Here is a 19,460-nt window from a genome sequence, read left to right as displayed (position 1 = left end):
TAATATTATGTAAGTCTCCCTTGTGCGTCCAAATCCAAATCGCACCTCATCAGAGAATGGACACGGGCCTCCTGAGGGTGTCCTGTGGAGGGTGGCAACGGAATATTGTTAGCGGGGGGCCTTTGGGTCCTATGAATTGAGGGGAGGGGGTCCTCTGTGGATCGTCCCACAGATACATGATCAGTCTGGGATCTAGTGAATTTGGAGGCCAGGTCAACACCTTGTGCTGTTCTTCATGTTTATTGAGTTCTTCCTAAACCGTGTGTGTGCGTTTCTGTGTCAGGCTACATCCTGCTGGAGATGGCTGCTAACATTGAGGCGTGTCATTGCTAAGGAGTGGGGGCGCCTGGTCTAGTCCAGGATTGCATCATCACACAATTGTCAAAGTTATTCACTTCCCCTGTCAGTGGTTTTAATGTTGTGGCTAGTCGGTGTTTATTTTACTTTATGCATCCACCTAACTACACTTAGGGAGGAAAATATTATACTTTGTGATGTTTTATTTATTTGGTGGGTACTTTAGGGAGAGTCTTTCTAAATGATTTTGATACATGCAATTTTACGTTTTCTTTCTCTTCATTTATCTTTCCCTTATACTTAAAGGACTGTGTTATATCCCTCACTGCACTTTTATAAAGAATGCATTACATTATAAATATAAAAAAAACGCTCTTGTGCCTGTGGATTGTAAAACTTTGCTTCTGATAAAACGTCTTTAGCTATCAAACATAAACGGAGATCCTCAGACTCCTCCAGACACACTCGATTTACAAATGTTTTCATATCCTGAGTACTCCCAGCAGTACACTCAACAAATGCATTTTTGAAAATAAAAACTTTTCAACAAAAGCCTCTTCATACAAATTAATGAGGAGAAGTCCAAAAATATATAAAACTCTTTATTCTTCTGGAACCCAACCCCAGTCAGCAAACAGTTACCAAAATACAGTACTATTCACAAAATAGCAAAGTGCCTTTACACGGGGGTAAACAGACTGAGATACTGTAATTTGTAAGCGGGTGCATTTCGGGCATGGAAGGATGACACATTTTAAATTATACTGACAGGCACTTTTGTCATTTGAGGTATGCACGAAACAAATAAAACAAGCAGCATCAAGTACTGGTCTTTAAAGGCATATGCTGGCTGTGCGCAGGTAGCCAAGGTGCGGGGTCTACACACGGTGCAGCGCCCAGGCCTTTGGCTCAGTGTGGTCTACTGGTGGAGCAGGCTGTCAGGTTTGGGGTAACCGAAGAGCTCAAAGTCCGGCTCGTACAGCTTGTACAGTTCTCTCCACGCCGTACTGGGAATCTGTGCAAACCAGTCCTTTTCCCAAGTGGCTGCAGTGCGGTTTTGGGCCCCTGAAGGAAATCGCAGCAGATCGTCCACCTTTAGAAGTTTCAGAAGATGATCTGCGTCCGTCTCCAGGGTTTCTAGGTGTCCAATGAAATCGTATTTCACCTGGCATGGATGGCATAATCTGTACACCTGGAACACAGAGAAATCAGAAAGCAATGCAACTGTTTTTAATATCTACTCATCTGTTTCTACCGCCTGTGTTAACATATTGAATTGTCATATAACTGCGACGACATTTAACATAGAATTTAAGCATTGAAATAACATTTTTTTTTTAAATTAAAAATTTTTGGTGGCCATTGAAAAGCTGAAGCTCCTTGAATTGCAGAATGCTGCTTGTTCGCCTCCCATTTGTTCTCATGAGAGCAGCAGTTGAGCCGCCTGGACTCGCAATCCCGATAACCCAAATTTTCCCAGTGAGACCTGCCAATGTTCCAAAGAACTTCTTGTGGCGTCAGAAACGTCTGGCTCCCTCAGCCTTCAAGTCCCTCAAAAATGTTTACTGGTTTGAATTTAGGTGAAAATGGAAAGATGATGTGGTCAGGGCTTTGAGGTGTGGTTGCGGCCGTTACGCTGCAGCATGAATCATTCTCGACTAAAAAATGCAAACCAGAAGCTGCAGCGTGCCACGGTCAGTTGACTGCGTATCAAACCGGACTTGAGCATTTTGTAAACCTCATTCCAGTGTTTGTTTGATTCACTATAGTAACATTCTCCTGTTTGTGTCATTACCACAGACGTCAAACTGTCATTCTTTCAGCCGTATTCTGCTCCAAACAGAACATGGAGCCGTATTTGTAACAGGTACCTGCTTTTAAATGTTTTAATCCTCGTTTTTTTTTTTTCTGATGAAATACAGGTCAACACATAAAATCATGATGCATTGTGATGTGTTCTCATTTTTTGGATCCCACTGTATATATATGTATATAAATCAGTTCAAAATGGTACATTAATTTGCTGCATGGTGTAACCACTAACGTGCTGCACATGCAGTGTAATAGTAGTATTGAATTACCAGGGGCAGAAGTAATCCTATGTCTTTTTATAAGAGGAAAGTCAATGACAGCTTGGAATCCAACTAAATTTCACAAACCCATTTAAAATATGTGTCAGCGTGTGTGTTTTAGTGCGAGTGCATCTGTGCGCGTGAGACAAATACCTGCCGCCAGTGCTCATTGAAGATGTCTTCCCTCTCAGTCTCTGGATCCAGCAGGTATGTGATAAACTGCTGAAACGTCGGTTTGATTCCTGCTGCAAACGCCTCCGCTGCTGTCGCTGGCAAACTCCCAGTCACATTACCATAACGACGCAGCATAACTGAACCAAACTGCCTGTAGAAGTACTCGTTGGGCCTTCAAACAAACACACACACACACACAGATAACACACGGTTTAATAATTCAAGACTCTGCTACTAGTGCTGCTGCTTAATCAAACGTGAAACACATTCCTCTGCCTTAAAAACCAGCAGTAGGGACACACCTTCCAAACTTGTTCCTGAAGGCTGAGATGAGACGCACAAATGGGTCTCGTACAAACAGGAACTTGGTGTAGTGCTGGAGCTTGAGTGCCATCAGGTGGCGGGACAGCGAACCATAATGTCGCCAAAACCTGGTGCAGACACATGGACACACGCACACACACACGTAAAGCACCGTATCAGCTCTTCTGTTGCATTTTTTCTCTTCTCTCCACATCTGCTCAAAACTCTGTGTCTGTTTATCCTTCTGTGATATCGTGAGGGGACTGGGAAAACAAAGCCAGATCAGTCGGGAAAGAGGGGGGAGGCGGGGGGGGGAGAAGAAGCGTCTTGTATAACGATCCAAACAGAAAAACATATGTTCAGCTCCCGAGGGGTAGAGAAAGGTCTGTCTGTGCTGCAGCCCCAAGCCCCGCCTGTCCTTTCCACTCTCTCTTCCAAGTGTCAACTCTGTAAATAACTCCTTTAGCTCACAGACTTCGGCTTCAGTATAACTCACTATCAAGTGTTAGGGCTGAAGCATTGCTCGCGCCGCGTGAAACGGAAAATCCTGTAATGTTTGATAAAGAAAGAAAAAAGTAATTTGGGTTTGCTTTCAAAATGACCTCTGCAACACGTGTGAGTAACACTATAATAATACTGTAATAACGGGGACGTATTATGCTTTTTGCCTATTTTCTATCACACATCTAATGCTGCAGTGAAACATGTTCACATTAAACACATGTGCAGTGTTTCAAATGGTGTTTTCAAATGTAAAAGTTAGTCCTGTGAACCAAAAGGCCAGTTTCTCTTGAAGCTAAAACTACGACTCTTGGCGAATGTTGCATCTCCACGCTCGAGTATGACGTCATTAAAATCTACATCAAAACAACACAACAGAGAGGGTGGAGCTCGTCAAGCCGACATGCGTCTAATTGCATCAGAAATACCAGAGAAATTAAGAGATAAGTTAAAACGCACTTTTGCGGTCTCTTTTTTTTAAGCATGAAAATTCTTCCAAAGATGCAGTTTGTTATATTCTATACATAATACACACTGGTGTCCACACATCGAGACTACTAGTGAAGATCTATTTTGCAACTGTACAATTTAATACTACTTAATTACATTGTACACTATCAGATTAGTGAATGAAATGTCCTCCCTGTGTGGACAAGCGGTGACAGAAGATGAATGAATGAATGAGTGATTATTTGTTTGCCTCCTGCTTAAACTGCTCAGACTCATTATCCTTAATTATCCCAGCGTAATCTGGCAATATTCCAAAGAGCTTTCTCACTCACAAAACATACTACCTGAGTATTATCATAGCTATTTAATGTCGCTGTTTAACCGCCGTTACGTAACCAGCTAATGAGCGTAGCCTTTTGCCACCCTGCTGTTAACTGAGTTCCTGCAGATGTTGCTCAGTTCACACGGACCCGAAAGCACGTGATTTATTTCACTTATTGGTTCAATTGGTTTTATTTTATGTTATTTTTTTTAAGAGACAGGATCTAATGTTATCCATTTCCAGGCACACGCTGGTTCAGAGGCTGGTTTAGGATGAGTTAGGATTTTTCAAGACGTTGACTCAAAGTAAAACTGAAGCTGCTGAATGAAAAAAAAATGAAATAACAATGAAAATAATAGGGGCCCTTTAAATCTTTTTAGATTTTTACCAGAGAGCAGATATATGGCTGGACTGGCTCTGTTTAATTTCAGGACTGTATAGTTGTTTTTAGAGAACTGAGGCTTTTTTTCTGAGCGTTGATAAAAATAATAGCAGGGGCTTAGTTTAGTTTTGCTTGTGGTGGCTGCTGACTATTTATGGTCTTCTCAGCACTGCCCTCCCTGTATGAATAAGTGTCAGTTTAACCCTTTAATCAATGTATTTATGACAGTCCTCACCTTGACCGCACTTTAAAGTCTGTCATTTGATCACTCCTGATTCATAACGGGCATCACCTGCATAGCGTTTTAGTCTGTTTCTATCTGGTGAGGGTTACGAGGCATAACTCATCCATTTTCCCACAGGCTGCTGCTCGCTAATTAAAATTAATTAAAAGTCACTTATTGACTTTTCCATGGAGGAAGGATTAGCGACCTGACCGCTAAACTGCAACTTGTGCAAAGTCGATTACCAAAAAGGACACAGAGGTCTTACTGTAGTTTTCATAACTATTAATAAATCACACAAAGCAGATTGAGATCAGTCCACAGCTGTGTGTGTAGCGCAAGAGAATATATTATCAATATTAATGTTATTATTCAGTATTTTTTGGCTACGTATGTTTGCTAAATGTACACGTAGAATACTTGGGTTACATGTTCAGGCTTGACCATGATTTTAAAATAACAACATTAAATATGCGAAGAAATGTATTTTTTCATTTTAATGTATTTATTCAATAAGCCACCTGGCTTGTTTAACTCTTGTTTGGGTTACGGACGAGCGCCTCAACTCAACTAAATCCTACATATCTGTAATGCTGTGAGGAGATGTTTTTTGTGTTCGTCATACTTTGCAAACGTGAGGTGGATGGAGGAGTTGTGCGCGAGGTCGGGTGGTACAGCCTCCGGGTCAGTGTAGGGTTTTCCTGAGGTGGGTGAGATCAGAGACTGGGACAGAACCACCATCACCCTCTTCCAGTTGGTGCACGCTACCTGGACGGAGGACAGGAACAGACAAGCAGAGACACAATATTAAGAAAGACACACTGAAGCGCTATGATTTTAGGGTCTTTTACCTCTCACGTGCATCCCACCGCTCACAATTTAAACACACACACACACGCTGTACCTTGGGAACGTAGCAGTAGATGACCTGGTGTATATCGTCCACTATCAGGTGATCCAGTTCCCTAATGGGGATCTGCTCAAATGGCCGAGTCCTTCCGGGGAATTCCACAGCGTCCTTCCCTGAACACATATCCGTCACCCTCTGCTTCCTCGCCTGCTGTTCTCTATCATCAGCAGGCGAGTGACTCATTTCCTTCTCCTCGTGCCCCTCTGTTTCGTCCGTCCTCCTCTCTTCCCCTGTGTGTGTCCGAGTCACTCCTGATGGGTTGGGTGTAGGACCAGAGCCGGCGGTGGAGGCAGGACTTGCGTGAGTTCTGCCGGTGGGGGCAGACGGTGAAGCGTCTGGAGTCCTCTGAGTGCTGCAATCAGACTGAAGCGGCTTGTGTTTATGGTCCTGCAGCGGGTAGAGGTTGAAGCCCCCAACGTCGTCCCAGTAGACGATGATCAGCACGATCATGAACAAAGATCCCAGGGCAAAAGCCACTCGTAGACCGCGCCACGTCCCCATGGTTATATCGCATTAATCATGGGGAGCCGCGATTGGAGGAAAAAACAAAAAAAGAAGAAGAAAAAGGGAAGAGGTTATCTCAGCTCCATGGCGGCCATTTATCACGGAAGGAGACACTTCCTGTCTGGCAGATGCAGCTGAAACAAACAGGAAACGTGACTGAGACCTCTGTTCCTCTTTCACAACTTGAATGAAGTTTAACAATGATAGCCTGATTTTAGATAAGTTTTAAAAAAAGAAGCAGTGAGACACCAGATTTATTGCTAAGTGACGCAGTGACTTCTGCAGCGCAACACATGACGAGTGTTCACCAGAAGTGTAATACCATAAAGTACCTTCACTATATTTTAAAGAATATTATTCCACTTTTCATCCAATTCATTTATATACACCTCTAAGCCTAACCCCTAATGTCAACAAAAAGTATATATATATATATATATTTTTTTTTTTTTCAAATAGTTGACTTTTTTGCCTTGATTAAAAATCACACAGGTGAAGATCAAGTGTTCAGTGAATCGACCTGGAACAGGCTCTGTTCCACCCTCAGGTCGTCTCAGTACAGGACAGTATAGCTCAGTTTGCTGTTGCTAATTGATAATATGATCTTTCAACCCTTGTAATATTAAAACTGATAACTATTATTTTTGAGTCACAATAATTTCAACAACACCTCACAGCAAAGAAAGTTTCTGGGTCTGGTCTTTCTGTGTGGAGTTTGCATGTTTTTTCCCGGGCTCCCTCCCACTATCCAAAGATGTGCTCGTTAGGTTAAATAGAGATTCTCAATTGGCCGTAGGTGTGTGTGTGTGTGTGTGTTTCCCTGTGTCACCTCTGTGAAAAGGCTGAGACCAAACAGGCCTATGTCAACGCAAACCTGAAGTGAGGTGGGACTGTATTTACTTAAGTAATGTATTTAAGTAGACTTTTGAGGTGCCTATTTTGGGTATTTCAAAAACCTCCAGTAATTTGCGGTTCCACTCATATTGCGCACGATTTATAAGACAAAGATGTACCTGTCCAGCAGTTAATGACAGGTGGGTACGGCAGCTGAAAGTCAGCCAGGAAAAACCTCGTTAATCTCATTAGAAAACACCAACCCAGTGAAAGTATGAAGTACTTTCTACATATGGACACGTGCTGCCTTTAATGACATTTCTATTTTACAGTTTGCACCAATGCAGCCGATACACTGGTCTGCTTAACTCCCGGTAACCCGGGGCTGTCATGTGCTACCTACGGGCTGCGTTTGCGACCGGCCCTCAGCTCGTCCAGGGGCCGTGGGAACCTCAGGCTCCGCCCGGGGCGCTGAACTGTCACAGAGATGTGAACAAACGGAGGGTGTGGGGGTGGAGGCGGCACCAGATCAGAGTCCGCTGAAGGGTGCACACCCTTTATTGTGCGTGTCCCATAAAAACATATGCTGCTGTCGGTGAGAGGGAAAAAAGAAAAACAGAAATGAAGGTATAGAAAAACACAATCCAGACTGAGACAGAGCAGGAGATCCTCATGATAACTGAGTGTTTCTTTTCACTGACTGGAGAAGCCTGTTTGAAGAAATCAACAATCTCTCTCTTCTTCCTTGACATGGGCTGTACACACACACACACACACACACACACACACAGAGAGAGAAGCGAAAGGAAAACACATGAAACTGGTTGAACTTTAAATCTGGGACGAGCTGCAACAGGCTCTGGGTTTTTTACTACGTCGGAAAAAAACAAAAACAAAATGCCTGCTGTTTTCACATGCAGCCACTGCCTATGTGTTATTAGGGCAGTTTTATTCCGGCTAATATTCCAGGGACTCGCCATCACCTCCTCCTCCCAGGACCTCGGTCGGTCGGAAACAACCTTAATTTATACAGCACACAGGTTACAATGTCCCCTTTCACCGGACACTCAGCCTCTCTCATGCAAACACTTTCCCATTACTTCTTCCTCCGCAGCGGCAGAAAACGACAGAAAGTCCGAACTGATTTTATCATCTGATTTTTACTCATTTCTTCATCACCCTCTCCCTCTATCTCTCTCTCCGAGGACTAAAGAAAGCCCGGTTTTGTTCCTTTCACGCCCTTCACACCAGGAGCATCACGGCTCCAAATGAGCCGCTCTGAATATTCGTGCCTCCGTTCAAAAAAAAAAAAATTAAAAAAATGAGATAACCGACACACGGTTTGAATCTTGCGTGTGTTTTTTCTTTCTCTTACCCTGCAAAGGAGCTCCATGCTCGGCCAGTCCGCTCCTCCTCTCCTACCCTCCTCTCTCCGTCTGTGTCTCTGGCCGGAGATGAGACCGGGCGGTCAGGACGGAGCTGCAGCTCTCGACGCTCTCTCCGGAGAAATTATCCAAGTCTCGCGAGACCGAGAATCAAACCACCCACTCTTCTCCTCCACATGCTCCAGCACCGCACAACGCGCTCCCCCTCTTTTATCAGGATATTTTAGGCTACAAAACCCGCGATCGCTCCTCCTATATGACAACTGCCTCCCCAGACCACCACCACCACCCGGGTCTTAGGACCGACGCACACGGAGCAGAGGAGGCTTCCGCAGAATTAATGACGGAGTAGGTTAACTTAATGAAGGCGTTACGCAGGAAAATACACGGTAAATAAAATTTAAATTACAGGGACGTGGATATGAAGTCTGTGTGGTAGGCTCACACAATGTTATGAGACAGAAAGGCATTTTTTTTTTTTTTTTTTTTTTACATTTTTACAAAAAATGCCTTTTATCAGTCAGTCACATACAATTTGGATTTCGTAGCCTATAGACTACTCATGAAATAAATAATAATCTGAAAAAACATTTGATGCTGCCTCACAGATATCTTTACTTTGAAATGATTATTTATTTGTTTATTCATTTATTTATTTTTGTACTTTTGCATCATCGCTCTCATGATAATTCAGATCCTATGGAAAATATATTTATCTATTTGTTTGTTTTCGTATTTTGGAGCAGATTACTTCCTGAAGCTGTTTGACTGATGACCTCTGCATCTTAATCATAATCCATGCGTAATAGCTGTATATTTATACACATTTATGATACACATTCATACCCACTGTACTTCAATTACACCGCAGTTTTATCATTGATTTTTGAAATACTTTTGGTTTAATTTTTATTTATTTAATTGATTGATGTATTTCTTATCTTATTGTTTTCCTACTGTGAACCTCAGTACTGCACTTGACAGATCCTGACTGTGCAGCTATTATAGATTTCATACAGAAAAAAAAAAGTTGTGCAGTTTCGTACATGTTTACACATATTTGTCTGTTATTTTTTGGCAGACCGTTGTAATATTCTTCTGATTGTCTACATTTTAATGCCAAGAGTCTATTTAAAGAGTCCCATGATTAAATGTGTGAAAAACAGTGGGCCACAGATCATGATATTACAGTTTAACACGACACCACCATCAGATGGACTAAATAAAGTAGTCAAAAATACAACAACATTACATATTTTAATAGTTTCGAGCACGGTGATGTCTGTTGCTCCGGCCACTGACGGTCCACAGCACAAAGGGTTTAGATGAGTGGATGGCTATTTGGCGTTACAGCACCATGGATTTTCAGGACAGCAGGATCAGATTTGTTTTGCTTATATCACTGTCAGCTCAGCCCGATTAAACTTTGCATAACACTGAAACTGATTTCTGACCCCTCTTAATCCAAACTGATGAAGCATTTTAAATCAGAGCCGTGGTCCAGATGAGGAGCAGCCTGGAAGACACATGAATAAATCTTTCTGCGGCTCAGTCTTAACTTTAGGTCCACTGAGGTTAATGATCCCTGCAGCCTTTAAAGAGTCAATATTGTGGATCAACACTGGCTGGTTCACTTTTCCATTAAGGGACGACTAATCAACATTAATGGTACAACCTGCTCCCTGTCTCCTGATAGAACAACAACAACGCTAATGTTAAATGTAAAACTGTCTTAAAATATATCATCCATCATCGTATAAATAGTTTCCTCTAAATGGAAATTCTAATTTATTTTACTCTCTGCCAGCGCATCATATTGAGTCAGCACATCCAAATATGTGGAAAATGCCCAGACTAAATTTTCACCTTAATGACAGAGCAGCTCTCCACAAGAACAGAGAACAGCCAGGATTGTGGTTTCCCAAAATATTTTAGGCCGACAAAACACACAGTGGATATAATCTTGACCTCCATGTCCAAATATTTTGAACAGTGAAAAATCTAAATCATCTGAGCAGAGGATCACTTCCCCCTCGGGCACAATTTCGCTACGATTTACGGCTTTAAACCTCAAACACAGTGACTCCTATCAACAGCCAGATTACATGTCACGATGTTTTCGGCTTAAACACCGATTGTGTGCTTTTAACTTCGCCGTGGCTCCCGAGGATGCAGCCATCTGTTTATGAGCTGCAGTTTATTCCCAACAAAGATTTAAATTCATACCCTGTCCCAACTAACACCAGAACAAAAACAAACTCCACCGGCTGCATGTCTGCAAACAGGGAGAAATGGGGAACTGTGCTTCAAAAAGACAAGTTAACGCTTTCAAGAGTTGCATTGGTGAACTAATGTCATTTAGATATAACTTCTGTATGTCTTTGCGTTTCCTACATGAAATCAAACGGCAAACCTTTTGTGTGTACAACTTCACTATAACTACACGTATATGACCAACGTGCAAAGACTGAAACAAAAATGAAGAGCAAAGTTCGTTGGATGTAAAAAATTTGTAAAACTGACTCATTTATTTTCTATCACGATGATTTTTATCATATTATCAATGGATAAATGTTCACATTTCTTCCACCTCTCACCGAGGCTCTAATCATTTACGAAACATTCCTGACGTTCTATTAAGTGTCAGATGTCCAAGTAGATTGAGTCCAGATGTGTGTGTGAGGCGGCCAGACAAATACTGTTGCAACAAGTAAATCTATCAGATATAACATATCACTTAAGTATCCAAACCTTATTTTGTAAAACGAAGACAAAAACAAAAGTTATTAACTGAAAACACTGATCAAAGTAGTTAGCAACCACTTACTCTGATTACATCAGCTCTGTGTGTTCGGCATAAACATTGGCAGATCTGAACGTACCAGGAGATAGCAAAGAACTCAAAGACTTGAGACCGAGCCAGGTGTTTGAATGTTTATTTAAACTTATTCCCACTGCGCGCCCCCTCCCTGTGTGAAAGCCTAGTCTGAACGGAGGAGGATACAGGCCACTATAGCGCCACATCAGCACATTTATTAACAAGGCTACTTGTTTAGTCACAACACCTCCGCCCCCCACCGGTATGGCACTCTGTGCTGCGCTGTAGTAACACACTAGCATGGTTAGGCTAGTTCAGAGACGACCCCGAGAGGAATAAAGTCCAATAAGGAGCCGGGGTCCCGATTAAAGAGTGACTACTGAATAGAAAAGGGGAGGCAGTTTTAGTAAATGTCAAGTTCCACAGAGAAAAAAAGAAGAAAAAAAAAAAGAAAAAACGGGGCAGATGTTGGTGAGAGACAGAGTCCCTCAGTGTGGGTGCTGATCCACAAGGCGTGCTTTGATGAAGTCACTAAAGTTGAATTTCGAGGCTCAAGATGAGCCCAAGATTCACAGCGTGGTCGTCGTCCTCCGATCAGTGACGTAGCTCCTCTCTCCTCCTTCCACACAAAAACGGATGGACTGGAAGGAAACAACAACAGGGGACATATAGTTAGAGAACGTGTGCAGAAACATCACCCGGTTCCCTTTTTTCTAACGAGTGCGTGTCGAGTACACGCACCAACGCAACTACAGAGACACCTGAGTACATCTTCTATAAAGTCTCTGGCAACAACAGATTTGAAGTTATGCAGACGATGGGACATTTTTACTGTTGAAATTTGCAGCATCTTGTTTTGTTTTTTTTTGCTTTGATATGTTCAGCTATGCTGTTGAGGGAAAGGTGAAACTACCTACATGAGCATATAAAAGAAGGGGTAGATGCACAATCTTATATGTAGGTCAGACCAACAGCTGCAGACAACGACGACAAAATAAACTGTTCCGATGAGCTCAAGCATAGTTTACGTCCGACCGTTACCTGCGTAGGGGACTACAGATCTCCAAGAGGAATGATTTCTTCGTTGATAAAAAACTCAATGGTCTCCTCCTCCCAGTCGTCCACGTTGCTGTCCAGCTCGTCAGTGTCCACTCCTGCCACACACACACACACAAGGAAAACGTCAACACTCTTAATTCAGACGCAGACGAGAATAAAGGCTGAGTTAGAGAAGAGTGAGAGGTCCCACCTCCTCTAAGCTCGAGGCGGAGGTTCTTCTGTTCCAGATAGATCTGCTGCGCCGTCTCCCGGTAGCGACGGTAATCGTCCATCATGGCCCTGCGCTTGTCCACCAGTTCCTACACACACACACACATACACACACATTAACCTTCTGCTAAATAGCACAAGAACAACTGTATGTGTTTGACTCTGTTAATGGTTCAACATTACAATTGTTCTACAAAGACTCACTATGTTGATCTTTTATATGCAACACAACTGTAAAAGCACAAATCCAGTTTATGGACTTTAACACATGAATTTGCACCTTTACACAGTTTAACTGGCTAAAACACTTATAGGGTGGTAAATGAACAAACCTTAGAAGCCTTTGACTGGCTCAGACGATCCTTCTGCTCAAAGATCTTTGAGTATTTCTTGAGATCCTTCTTGATCATCTAAAAGAGAACAGACGGTTGCAGTGAGAACGTTTAGTCTGAAGAAAGGAGCAGCGGACCTACAACAAAGCATCGACACAGCCGATGACAACAGTCATGAATATTTCACAGCTCTGAATCAATGCGTTGTATAAATAGTTAAAGAGCCTCAGAACAGCGCTGGAATCAGGAGCTACAGTGCAGCTCTCATACGAGGTGTCAGAAAATTAAAGATTCATCACCGGCTCCGCACACTTGAGGTAGTAAGAGATAAAGCGGCACCTTGATCTGGTCTGAGCTCAGCAGAGTGGGAGGTCTGGGTCTCCAGAGCAGCTGACAGAAGCGGTCCTTGTTGTTCTTCTGGAGGAGACGGCCCTGGAAAGTCCACAGCCAGTACGCGTTGTCCACCTAAACGGAAGCATAAACACGGAGAAAGAGATGAGTGAAGGGAGTACGTTCACCCGCATGCGATGAACCGGAGCGACGCAGCAGTCGGTGTTTATTGTGTAGCTTTATGCACCTTGTGGCTCCACCAAGACACGGAGGTGACGACGTAGCGTCCGGTCGGGTCCCACTCCACATCAGAGGCCATGTAGTGCTCTGCTATGTTCATCATGGTGCAGTCTGACGTGTCCACAAAGGCGAGAGCTCCGTTCATACTGTACACAGACGCACAAAGAGGAAGGTTATGCGCACATACAAAAGGCCTTTTCATCAGCGCACGCACGAAGCAGCGCGAGCCTCAGATCAGCGTTAGAATCAGGAGCTTAGCTCTCATACGAGGTGTCAGAAAAGTTGTTTAAGTTTGTCATCACTGGCCACTTGTATCTGTGAAAAAACACACAAACATAAAAACTGACCTCCTGAGTCCGGCCAGCACCATGAACTGTCCCTGGGGGCTCCAGAAGATGCTGTTGGCCTGCTGCTTGTCGAACATCTCTGTAAAAGACAAAGAGGCGCATTCAGTGGAGGCTTACGGGAGACGTCGCACAAGGCGACATTCAGTCAGACGCTCTGAGACACTCACTTATGAGCTCGATCTTCCCGTTGTTTTTGACGTGATAGAAGGAGACGTTGATTCTCGGAGACTCCCCGTGGAGAACAGCGAACTTGCTGCCGTTAGGCTCCCACGCAAACGCTATGATGCTTTCTGAAAGGAAAGCAAGACGGAGGACAAAAGATCAGCTATTTGTGTGCTACAGAGTCAGAATAGAAGACTTTTTAAGATCATTATGGGCTCAATTTAAGACCAACATAAAATATGAACAATAAGGAAAATTAGAAACGTAGTAATACTGTCAAAATAACTAAATTTATTGTGATTCAATTCTAAACATCCCTGGGGTTCCTCCACTAATGAGGAACAGAAACATAACAGGCCGGGGCAAGAGGGGGACATACTGCACATGAAGCGTTAGCATTTAAGACTAAATGTAATTTAAAACCTACAATGAAAAATATTAAGTATTTAAGACTTTTAAGGCTTTAAATTGGAGTTAACTTATTTAAGATTCCACAGAAACCCTGTACAAGTATCTGGAGTTTATGTGCATCTACAGACGTGTTCTTACCCTTCATCTCCACCACATCAACAGGAACCTGCTTCTCTCTCATGCGGAAGATCTCAAAGTTGGTAACGACACCCTGAAAAAGGACAAAGGCAATAAAAATTAAATAAATAAAAACTACAACTTAGCATTTGAGTTTGACTGGTAAGGTGCTGGCTGTACCTGTGTCCCTTTGGGAGTCCTGTCCACTTTCACACACAGGTAATCTCCGTTTCTCTGCCAGTGCAGTTTGCAGTCGACGACGTTGAAGAGATTGCGGACGCGGATCTCCTGGCGGGAAGGCAGCTGCATCAGAGTCACTCTGGCCGGGATGTCTTTGTCCTCGGGGACCCAGAACGCTAAGATGTTGTCGCCGGGAGACCAGGAGAAGTCCCTGTGGTCACAGACACGTGTGTAAATACAAACTCTCTAGACTTTAGCAATTTAAAGCTATTATAAGGGAAAACTCATAACAGCATCATCAAGGGCTCGTACTTGATCCCAGTGATCTTGAGACTCTTCTTGTCCAGCAAGCCCATAGACTGAAAAGAGCAGGGACGTGACTTTAATATTTTATACTTCACTTATGAATAATTCAACGATGTGTTTTCGTTTAAGTCTACGTACGGGAGTTTCGTAGATGCTCAGTGTGTCTGGGGTCATCCTGGCAAAGAACTTCCCGTCATGGCTCCACCTGAGAACAAACACGTACGATTAAAACCAATATGAACACAGAGGGAGCAGAGAATGTGAAGTTAATAAGAACACAACAGGAAACAATGTGGTAAACTGACTTAAATATGGGCCAGTGTGCAGAGCTCTCGCAGTGGAAGCCTCTCTTCTTCTGTCCGGTCAGAATGTCCCAGATGATGATGGCCTGTGGGTCCTCTTTGGTGTCCATCAGGGGACTGAACGTCACCACGTACCTGGACGGAAGCAAAACCACACACAAGGATTCAGACACTTCTACAGAAAGGGCAGGGTTTAAAAGACAAGGAAAACTTTTCAGACTTAAATCAATCTTGATTAGAATAATGCGATATCGACAAAATCTTTTTTATTCATTTTTAATTTTTTTTATCATTTCCTGGATCCTTTTTTTTAACTACAGGTACAAGAGTTGTGGAAATGCCACAAATCTCTGAAACCACTAACATTAGTTTTAGGTAAAATACTTTCAAAACTCTCTAAATGAGTTGAGAGTGAATCAAATCAAAATCAAATCAAATCAGGACCCTGTGAAACAGAATTTAACCAATTCATGGATTCAGTAGCGGTATCCAGCTCTGATTAAATCTGCTCCGCTGGTACATGAAGCATCTTGTGATGACGCCAGGTCATGGTTCACAAAATACACATGATTTCATATCTTATTCTTATAGATGTTAATCCACTGGTTTTCTAGATAATATCAGAAAGCTGAAGTAACTGCATGCTGTTGCACGTACAAGCAAAAACAGAGACATCTGCATCTTTGCACAAACCAGCCTAACACTGTATTTCTGTACTGTTTAAATGAGAGTATTGTTTGTGAACAAGAGGGTCAATATATAACTGCGGGACTTTTAAAGTCAATGGGATATATCTTGCATACGTTTTCATTAAAAGTAAAAAAGAAATAATGGTTTTATTTTCCTTATGATCACGTCTTTACAAAATCCATAATTATTTTATTTTGGAAACAATCACTTATTCATAAAGAGAATGACTAGATATCAACTAAATAATCATCCAAATTTAACAATCACCTCCTAATTAAAATGTGTTTCGATTGTGTTCTTTCTGTTAAGTTGAGATAATCATGACAGATATTTAATTTTTGGCAATATATCAAATTTTATATTGAAAATAAATTGTATCCGTGTTCTGAGAAATCACTTTTCAACTAAGTTACCCATTAAAAATACATTAACCTCTCCAGGAAGTGTGTTAAATCTAAATCACATGACCTGCTCCAAGATGTGTTCTTCATCCTCTTTTTTTAGTTATTTATTATAAAGTAATGTGTGAGTCTGAGTGGATTTATCGCATGTTAACAGTGTTACTATAATATATTTATAAATAACTTTCAATTTCAATTTACTCAGTTGAATATATAATATTTAGAAGAATCTTTCTGTAAAAATACCATGTGGTGATTGGTTATATGTAAACTCCGCTCACAGTGACCCGATTGTTTATCTTATTGTGTTAGTTTGGCTAAAAGGCAGCGCTGATTACCTCTCACACGGTGAGAAGTCGATGAGAGACACGCCCTGGTGGCTGAACCTCTGAATCTGCTTGAACTTCTCTCCGCCCCACAGAGCGATGCCGCGCTGGTGGAAGGTGGCCAGGTAGGTGCCTTTAGGAGACCAGCGGACGTACGTCTCTGTCCAGCGCTGCAACAAAGCACAGGGACATTATCAGTCAGTAAACCAACCAGCCCTGTGAATCCCAGTGAGTGTGGGAGTGTGATTAATAACTTACTGCTCTCTCTTCAGCTACGATGGGCTCTTTAGCATCATTGGCGAAAATGGCGGTCCTCTCTCCAGCTTCATAGATCACACTGTACTGGTCACGGCAATCTGGGTCCTCGATCCAATGACGCATATTTCCCTGAAGGAGAGAGAGACAAGGTTAGTTCAGCATTTCCAAATATGTGTTTTTATTTACATAAAATAGGACATTTTGAAATTATTTTTGCCAAACTGAAAAGTTGTGGAAGCCTAGAAATAAAGTAACATTTGATTTGGTTACTTGCACATAGAATATATTAATAGATAGAAAATATTAAAATGGTGTAAAAATAGTTAGTTGTTGTGCAGGAGAGGCAGCAGTCAAGAAAGTCTAATGAAATACCTTCGCTATGTAAGACAAAATGTATCTTCAGATAAAATAAAAAGAATGAAAAAATTAAGAAGGTACAAATCCTTGTCCACAGATTTAGAGGAAGTTAAAATGAATAGAAGTACACTGTGGGATTAGGAAATTAAAATACAAAAAGTTAATTATATATAAAACAATCTTAAATGTAATACATAAGCGTTAACAGACGATTTAAAAAGCTACAAATCTTTGATGGAGAGTGACATTTTCAATTGATTTTTAAACGATGATTGTGAAGATGTTGCTTTTAGAGATGCAGGTAAATTGTTCCCTGAGAAAAACCTGTTTAACAAAAACAAACAAACAATAAAACACTCACAAAGTCTTTGAACGGCTGCTTCTCTGGAGTTTCCCACTCATCACTGATGTTCATGTACCTGAGAAAAACAAACACAGAATATTAAACTACTTCAACCACCACATCTACATGCATGTCTGTAAAAAGCTGACTACATCTCTTGACTGTATTCATACTTGTCAAAGTCTGTGAAGAGGTTGACCCTGAACGTATGCTGTTTGTCGAGTTTGTATCCATCTGCGTTCTTCACCGCCTCCAGGGCCTGGGTAGGAGCAGCATACTCCAGGAAGATGTACCTACACAAACAAAAAAATAATCTGTGTTATAAACTGAATTCAACATTAAAGCAGTAAAGTTGCACAGCAGAGTAAAGAAGAAACCCCATCTGTGTCTCACCCTTTGGTCAAGCCTTCGGCCTCTGGGTAAAACTCGGTCGTGATCTTGCCAAACTTGGAGAAGATCTTGTGTATGACATTCTTGAGCTTTTCCAAACGCTCTGGCCCCACCTGAGGCACGTTGTCCACCACCACCACCGAGTCTATGCCGTCAGCCTCCTGGGGCTTCTCCCTCAGGATGTCACCCAGAAGCTCTGAATGAGGAGGAGGAGGAGGAGGGTTGGGAAGATGAGAAAGGGCAGCTATAACGGCAGCTTATTATCTGATCTCACATCATCACACCCTAACGACTCAGCTTAAACTACGTGACTTTATTTAGGATTTGGAAGCAAATCTTTATTGGCTAGCGTTGCACAATTTCATAGGCAACATCCCACTTGTGAGCAATTGAAACGTAAGCAATGGTGTAATCAGAATAGACCATCATTACATTCATTAACAAAAAAAACAAAACAAACATATTTATTAGATACAATTTTATCAGGTACACCAAGTTTAGACAAATGTAGTCTGATAAAAGAGACCAGAAACACAGTAATAATTAATGTCTGAAATACTAAAAGGTCAAGTGAGGTGTGACCTTTCAAGAGACAAGTTTATTCAACTTTATTATGATTTTAGAGGCTGTACTTTGTGGTGCTATTGAATTATATTAAAAAAGACTGAAATGCATGTGTACACTTAATGATTATATGTATTAGACTGTATAATAACTGATAAATCCTGAGGCCTGTTTCTGAAATCTACATTTTACTGAAGCTAGAAAGGCTCCCAATGAAGTCTGTGATGATGTCTCATTGGATCATAATTTAACCTGCACATCTGTAAAGGCATCATGGACGAAACCTCTTCATCACCTTAACTCCATTATATCACCACATGCTTCGCGTAAAATTAAGATTGGAAAGTTACAATAGAGGCTTTGACTGTAATTATTAATTCAGAGTGATGTAGGACAACGTTTCCCTTTGGTTCACCTTACTAAGCAGTTTCAATCTCCTAGATGACAGTGACAAGGCCACAGTGTCTGGACTGGGTGAGGCTACAACGGCCGTTTAATAAAACTCATCGCGATGACAAGGTTTGCATTAAGGAAAAAAGGCGGCGAGGCCTTTTTTTTATTACTTATAACAACGCTTGAATATACAGCTACTACGTGTGACTAATGATGTCTAAACACCGGTAAGCAAGGCGGCGAGCTAAGCTAGCTTTGTAGCGTCTGTAAAGCTAACAGGCCGGAAAGCCGGCAGCTTTCCTGCCGCCGCTCACCCTCGTCATCGACATCGTCCTCGTAGTCCTCGGGGTCGCTGAAGGAGGGCTCCTCCTCTTCATACTCGGGGTCGTCCACCATATCCACCGTATCTTGCATTTAACAGGACTGCGCGACGGGTTTTCCTCGCTACAACGGGGCTGAAATCCCAAAAATTAAGAGGCTGGCGGCGTCCGGCCGGTGCAGCACCATGTGCGGATCGTGAAAAATGGACGAAGCAACGGAAACGCAACACCGGAACCCGCTCGCAGG

General features: G+C 42.2%; 2 protein-coding genes and 2 non-coding genes across 6 annotated transcripts; all 4 read right to left on the bottom strand.

Moving 5' to 3' along the window:
• Positions 1 to 886: 886 nt before the first annotated feature.
• chst12a (carbohydrate (chondroitin 4) sulfotransferase 12a) lies at positions 887 to 8,624 on the bottom strand. Of its 3 annotated transcripts, none has more exons than XM_047578570.1 (7): positions 8,348 to 8,623; positions 7,376 to 7,561; positions 5,629 to 6,272; positions 5,350 to 5,492; positions 2,846 to 2,974; positions 2,523 to 2,715; positions 887 to 1,489 (listed from the first exon to the last, which is right to left on the bottom strand). In XM_047578570.1, the coding sequence occupies exons 3-7, from the start codon at positions 6,133 to 6,135 to the stop codon at positions 1,217 to 1,219; spliced, it is 1,245 nt and encodes a 414-aa protein (XP_047434526.1). In that variant the 5' UTR covers positions 6,136 to 6,272; positions 7,376 to 7,561; positions 8,348 to 8,623; the 3' UTR covers positions 887 to 1,216. The 3 variants fall into 3 exon arrangements, with proteins under 3 accessions (XP_047434526.1, XP_047434527.1, XP_047434528.1); XM_047578571.1 differs by having other exon boundaries at positions 7,376 to 7,558; XM_047578572.1 differs by lacking the exon at positions 7,376 to 7,561 and having other exon boundaries at positions 8,348 to 8,624.
• A 2,652-nt stretch (positions 8,625 to 11,276) lies between these two features.
• eif3ba (eukaryotic translation initiation factor 3, subunit Ba) lies at positions 11,277 to 19,435 on the bottom strand. Its single transcript, XM_047579223.1, has 19 exons — positions 19,208 to 19,435; positions 17,940 to 18,132; positions 17,720 to 17,839; positions 17,565 to 17,622; positions 16,847 to 16,975; positions 16,601 to 16,758; positions 15,175 to 15,306; positions 15,008 to 15,074; positions 14,876 to 14,922; positions 14,564 to 14,774; positions 14,405 to 14,477; positions 13,861 to 13,983; positions 13,694 to 13,772; positions 13,354 to 13,492; positions 13,116 to 13,241; positions 12,777 to 12,854; positions 12,425 to 12,533; positions 12,217 to 12,329; positions 11,277 to 11,816 (listed from the first exon to the last, which is right to left on the bottom strand). The coding sequence occupies exons 1-18, from the start codon at positions 19,305 to 19,307 to the stop codon at positions 12,229 to 12,231; spliced, it is 2,043 nt and encodes a 680-aa protein (XP_047435179.1). The 5' UTR covers positions 19,308 to 19,435; the 3' UTR covers positions 11,277 to 11,816; positions 12,217 to 12,228.
• On the bottom strand, positions 12,998 to 13,080 carry LOC125004810. The gene has a single exon (XR_007112387.1). It is a non-coding gene; the product is annotated as a small nucleolar RNA SNORD60 (small nucleolar RNA).
• Positions 13,571 to 13,653, bottom strand: LOC125004812. The gene has a single exon (XR_007112389.1). It is a non-coding gene; the product is annotated as a small nucleolar RNA SNORD60 (small nucleolar RNA).
• Positions 19,436 to 19,460: the final 25 nt, after the last annotated feature.

The sequence above is a fragment of the Mugil cephalus genome, chromosome 2 (genome assembly GCF_022458985.1).
Source record: "Mugil cephalus isolate CIBA_MC_2020 chromosome 2, CIBA_Mcephalus_1.1, whole genome shotgun sequence".
In the NCBI taxonomy this organism is placed as follows: domain Eukaryota; kingdom Metazoa; phylum Chordata; class Actinopteri; order Mugiliformes; family Mugilidae; genus Mugil; species Mugil cephalus.
The sequence above is the reverse complement of the archived record's forward strand: the minus strand, read 5'-3'. Positions and strand labels throughout refer to the sequence as shown.

What these genes read in the sequence shown, in the direction of transcription:
- chst12a (XM_047578572.1), bottom strand. Translation starts at nt 6,135, where the DNA reads ATGGGGACGTGGCGCGGTCTACGAGTGGCTTTTGCCCTGGGATCTTTG. An exon ending in ATCCACCTCACGTTTGCAAA is followed by an intron (nt 2,975 to 5,349) that starts GTATGACGAACA and finishes TGTCTGCACCAG; the next exon opens with GTTTTGGCGACATTATGGTT. An exon ending in TTCAGGAACAAGTTTGGAAG is followed by an intron (nt 2,716 to 2,845) that starts GTGTGTCCCTAC and finishes GTTTGTTTGAAG; the next exon opens with GCCCAACGAGTACTTCTACA.
- eif3ba (XM_047579223.1), bottom strand. Translation starts at nt 19,307, where the DNA reads ATGCAAGATACGGTGGATATGGTGGACGACCCCGAGTATGAAGAGGAG. An exon ending in TCGTAGCTGAAGAGAGAGCA is followed by an intron (nt 16,759 to 16,846) that starts GTAAGTTATTAA and finishes GCTTTGTTGCAG; the next exon opens with CGCTGGACAGAGACGTACGT. An exon ending in GTGCTGGCCGGACTCAGGAG is followed by an intron (nt 13,493 to 13,693) that starts GTCAGTTTTTAT and finishes GTCTGTGTACAG; the next exon opens with TATGAACGGAGCTCTCGCCT.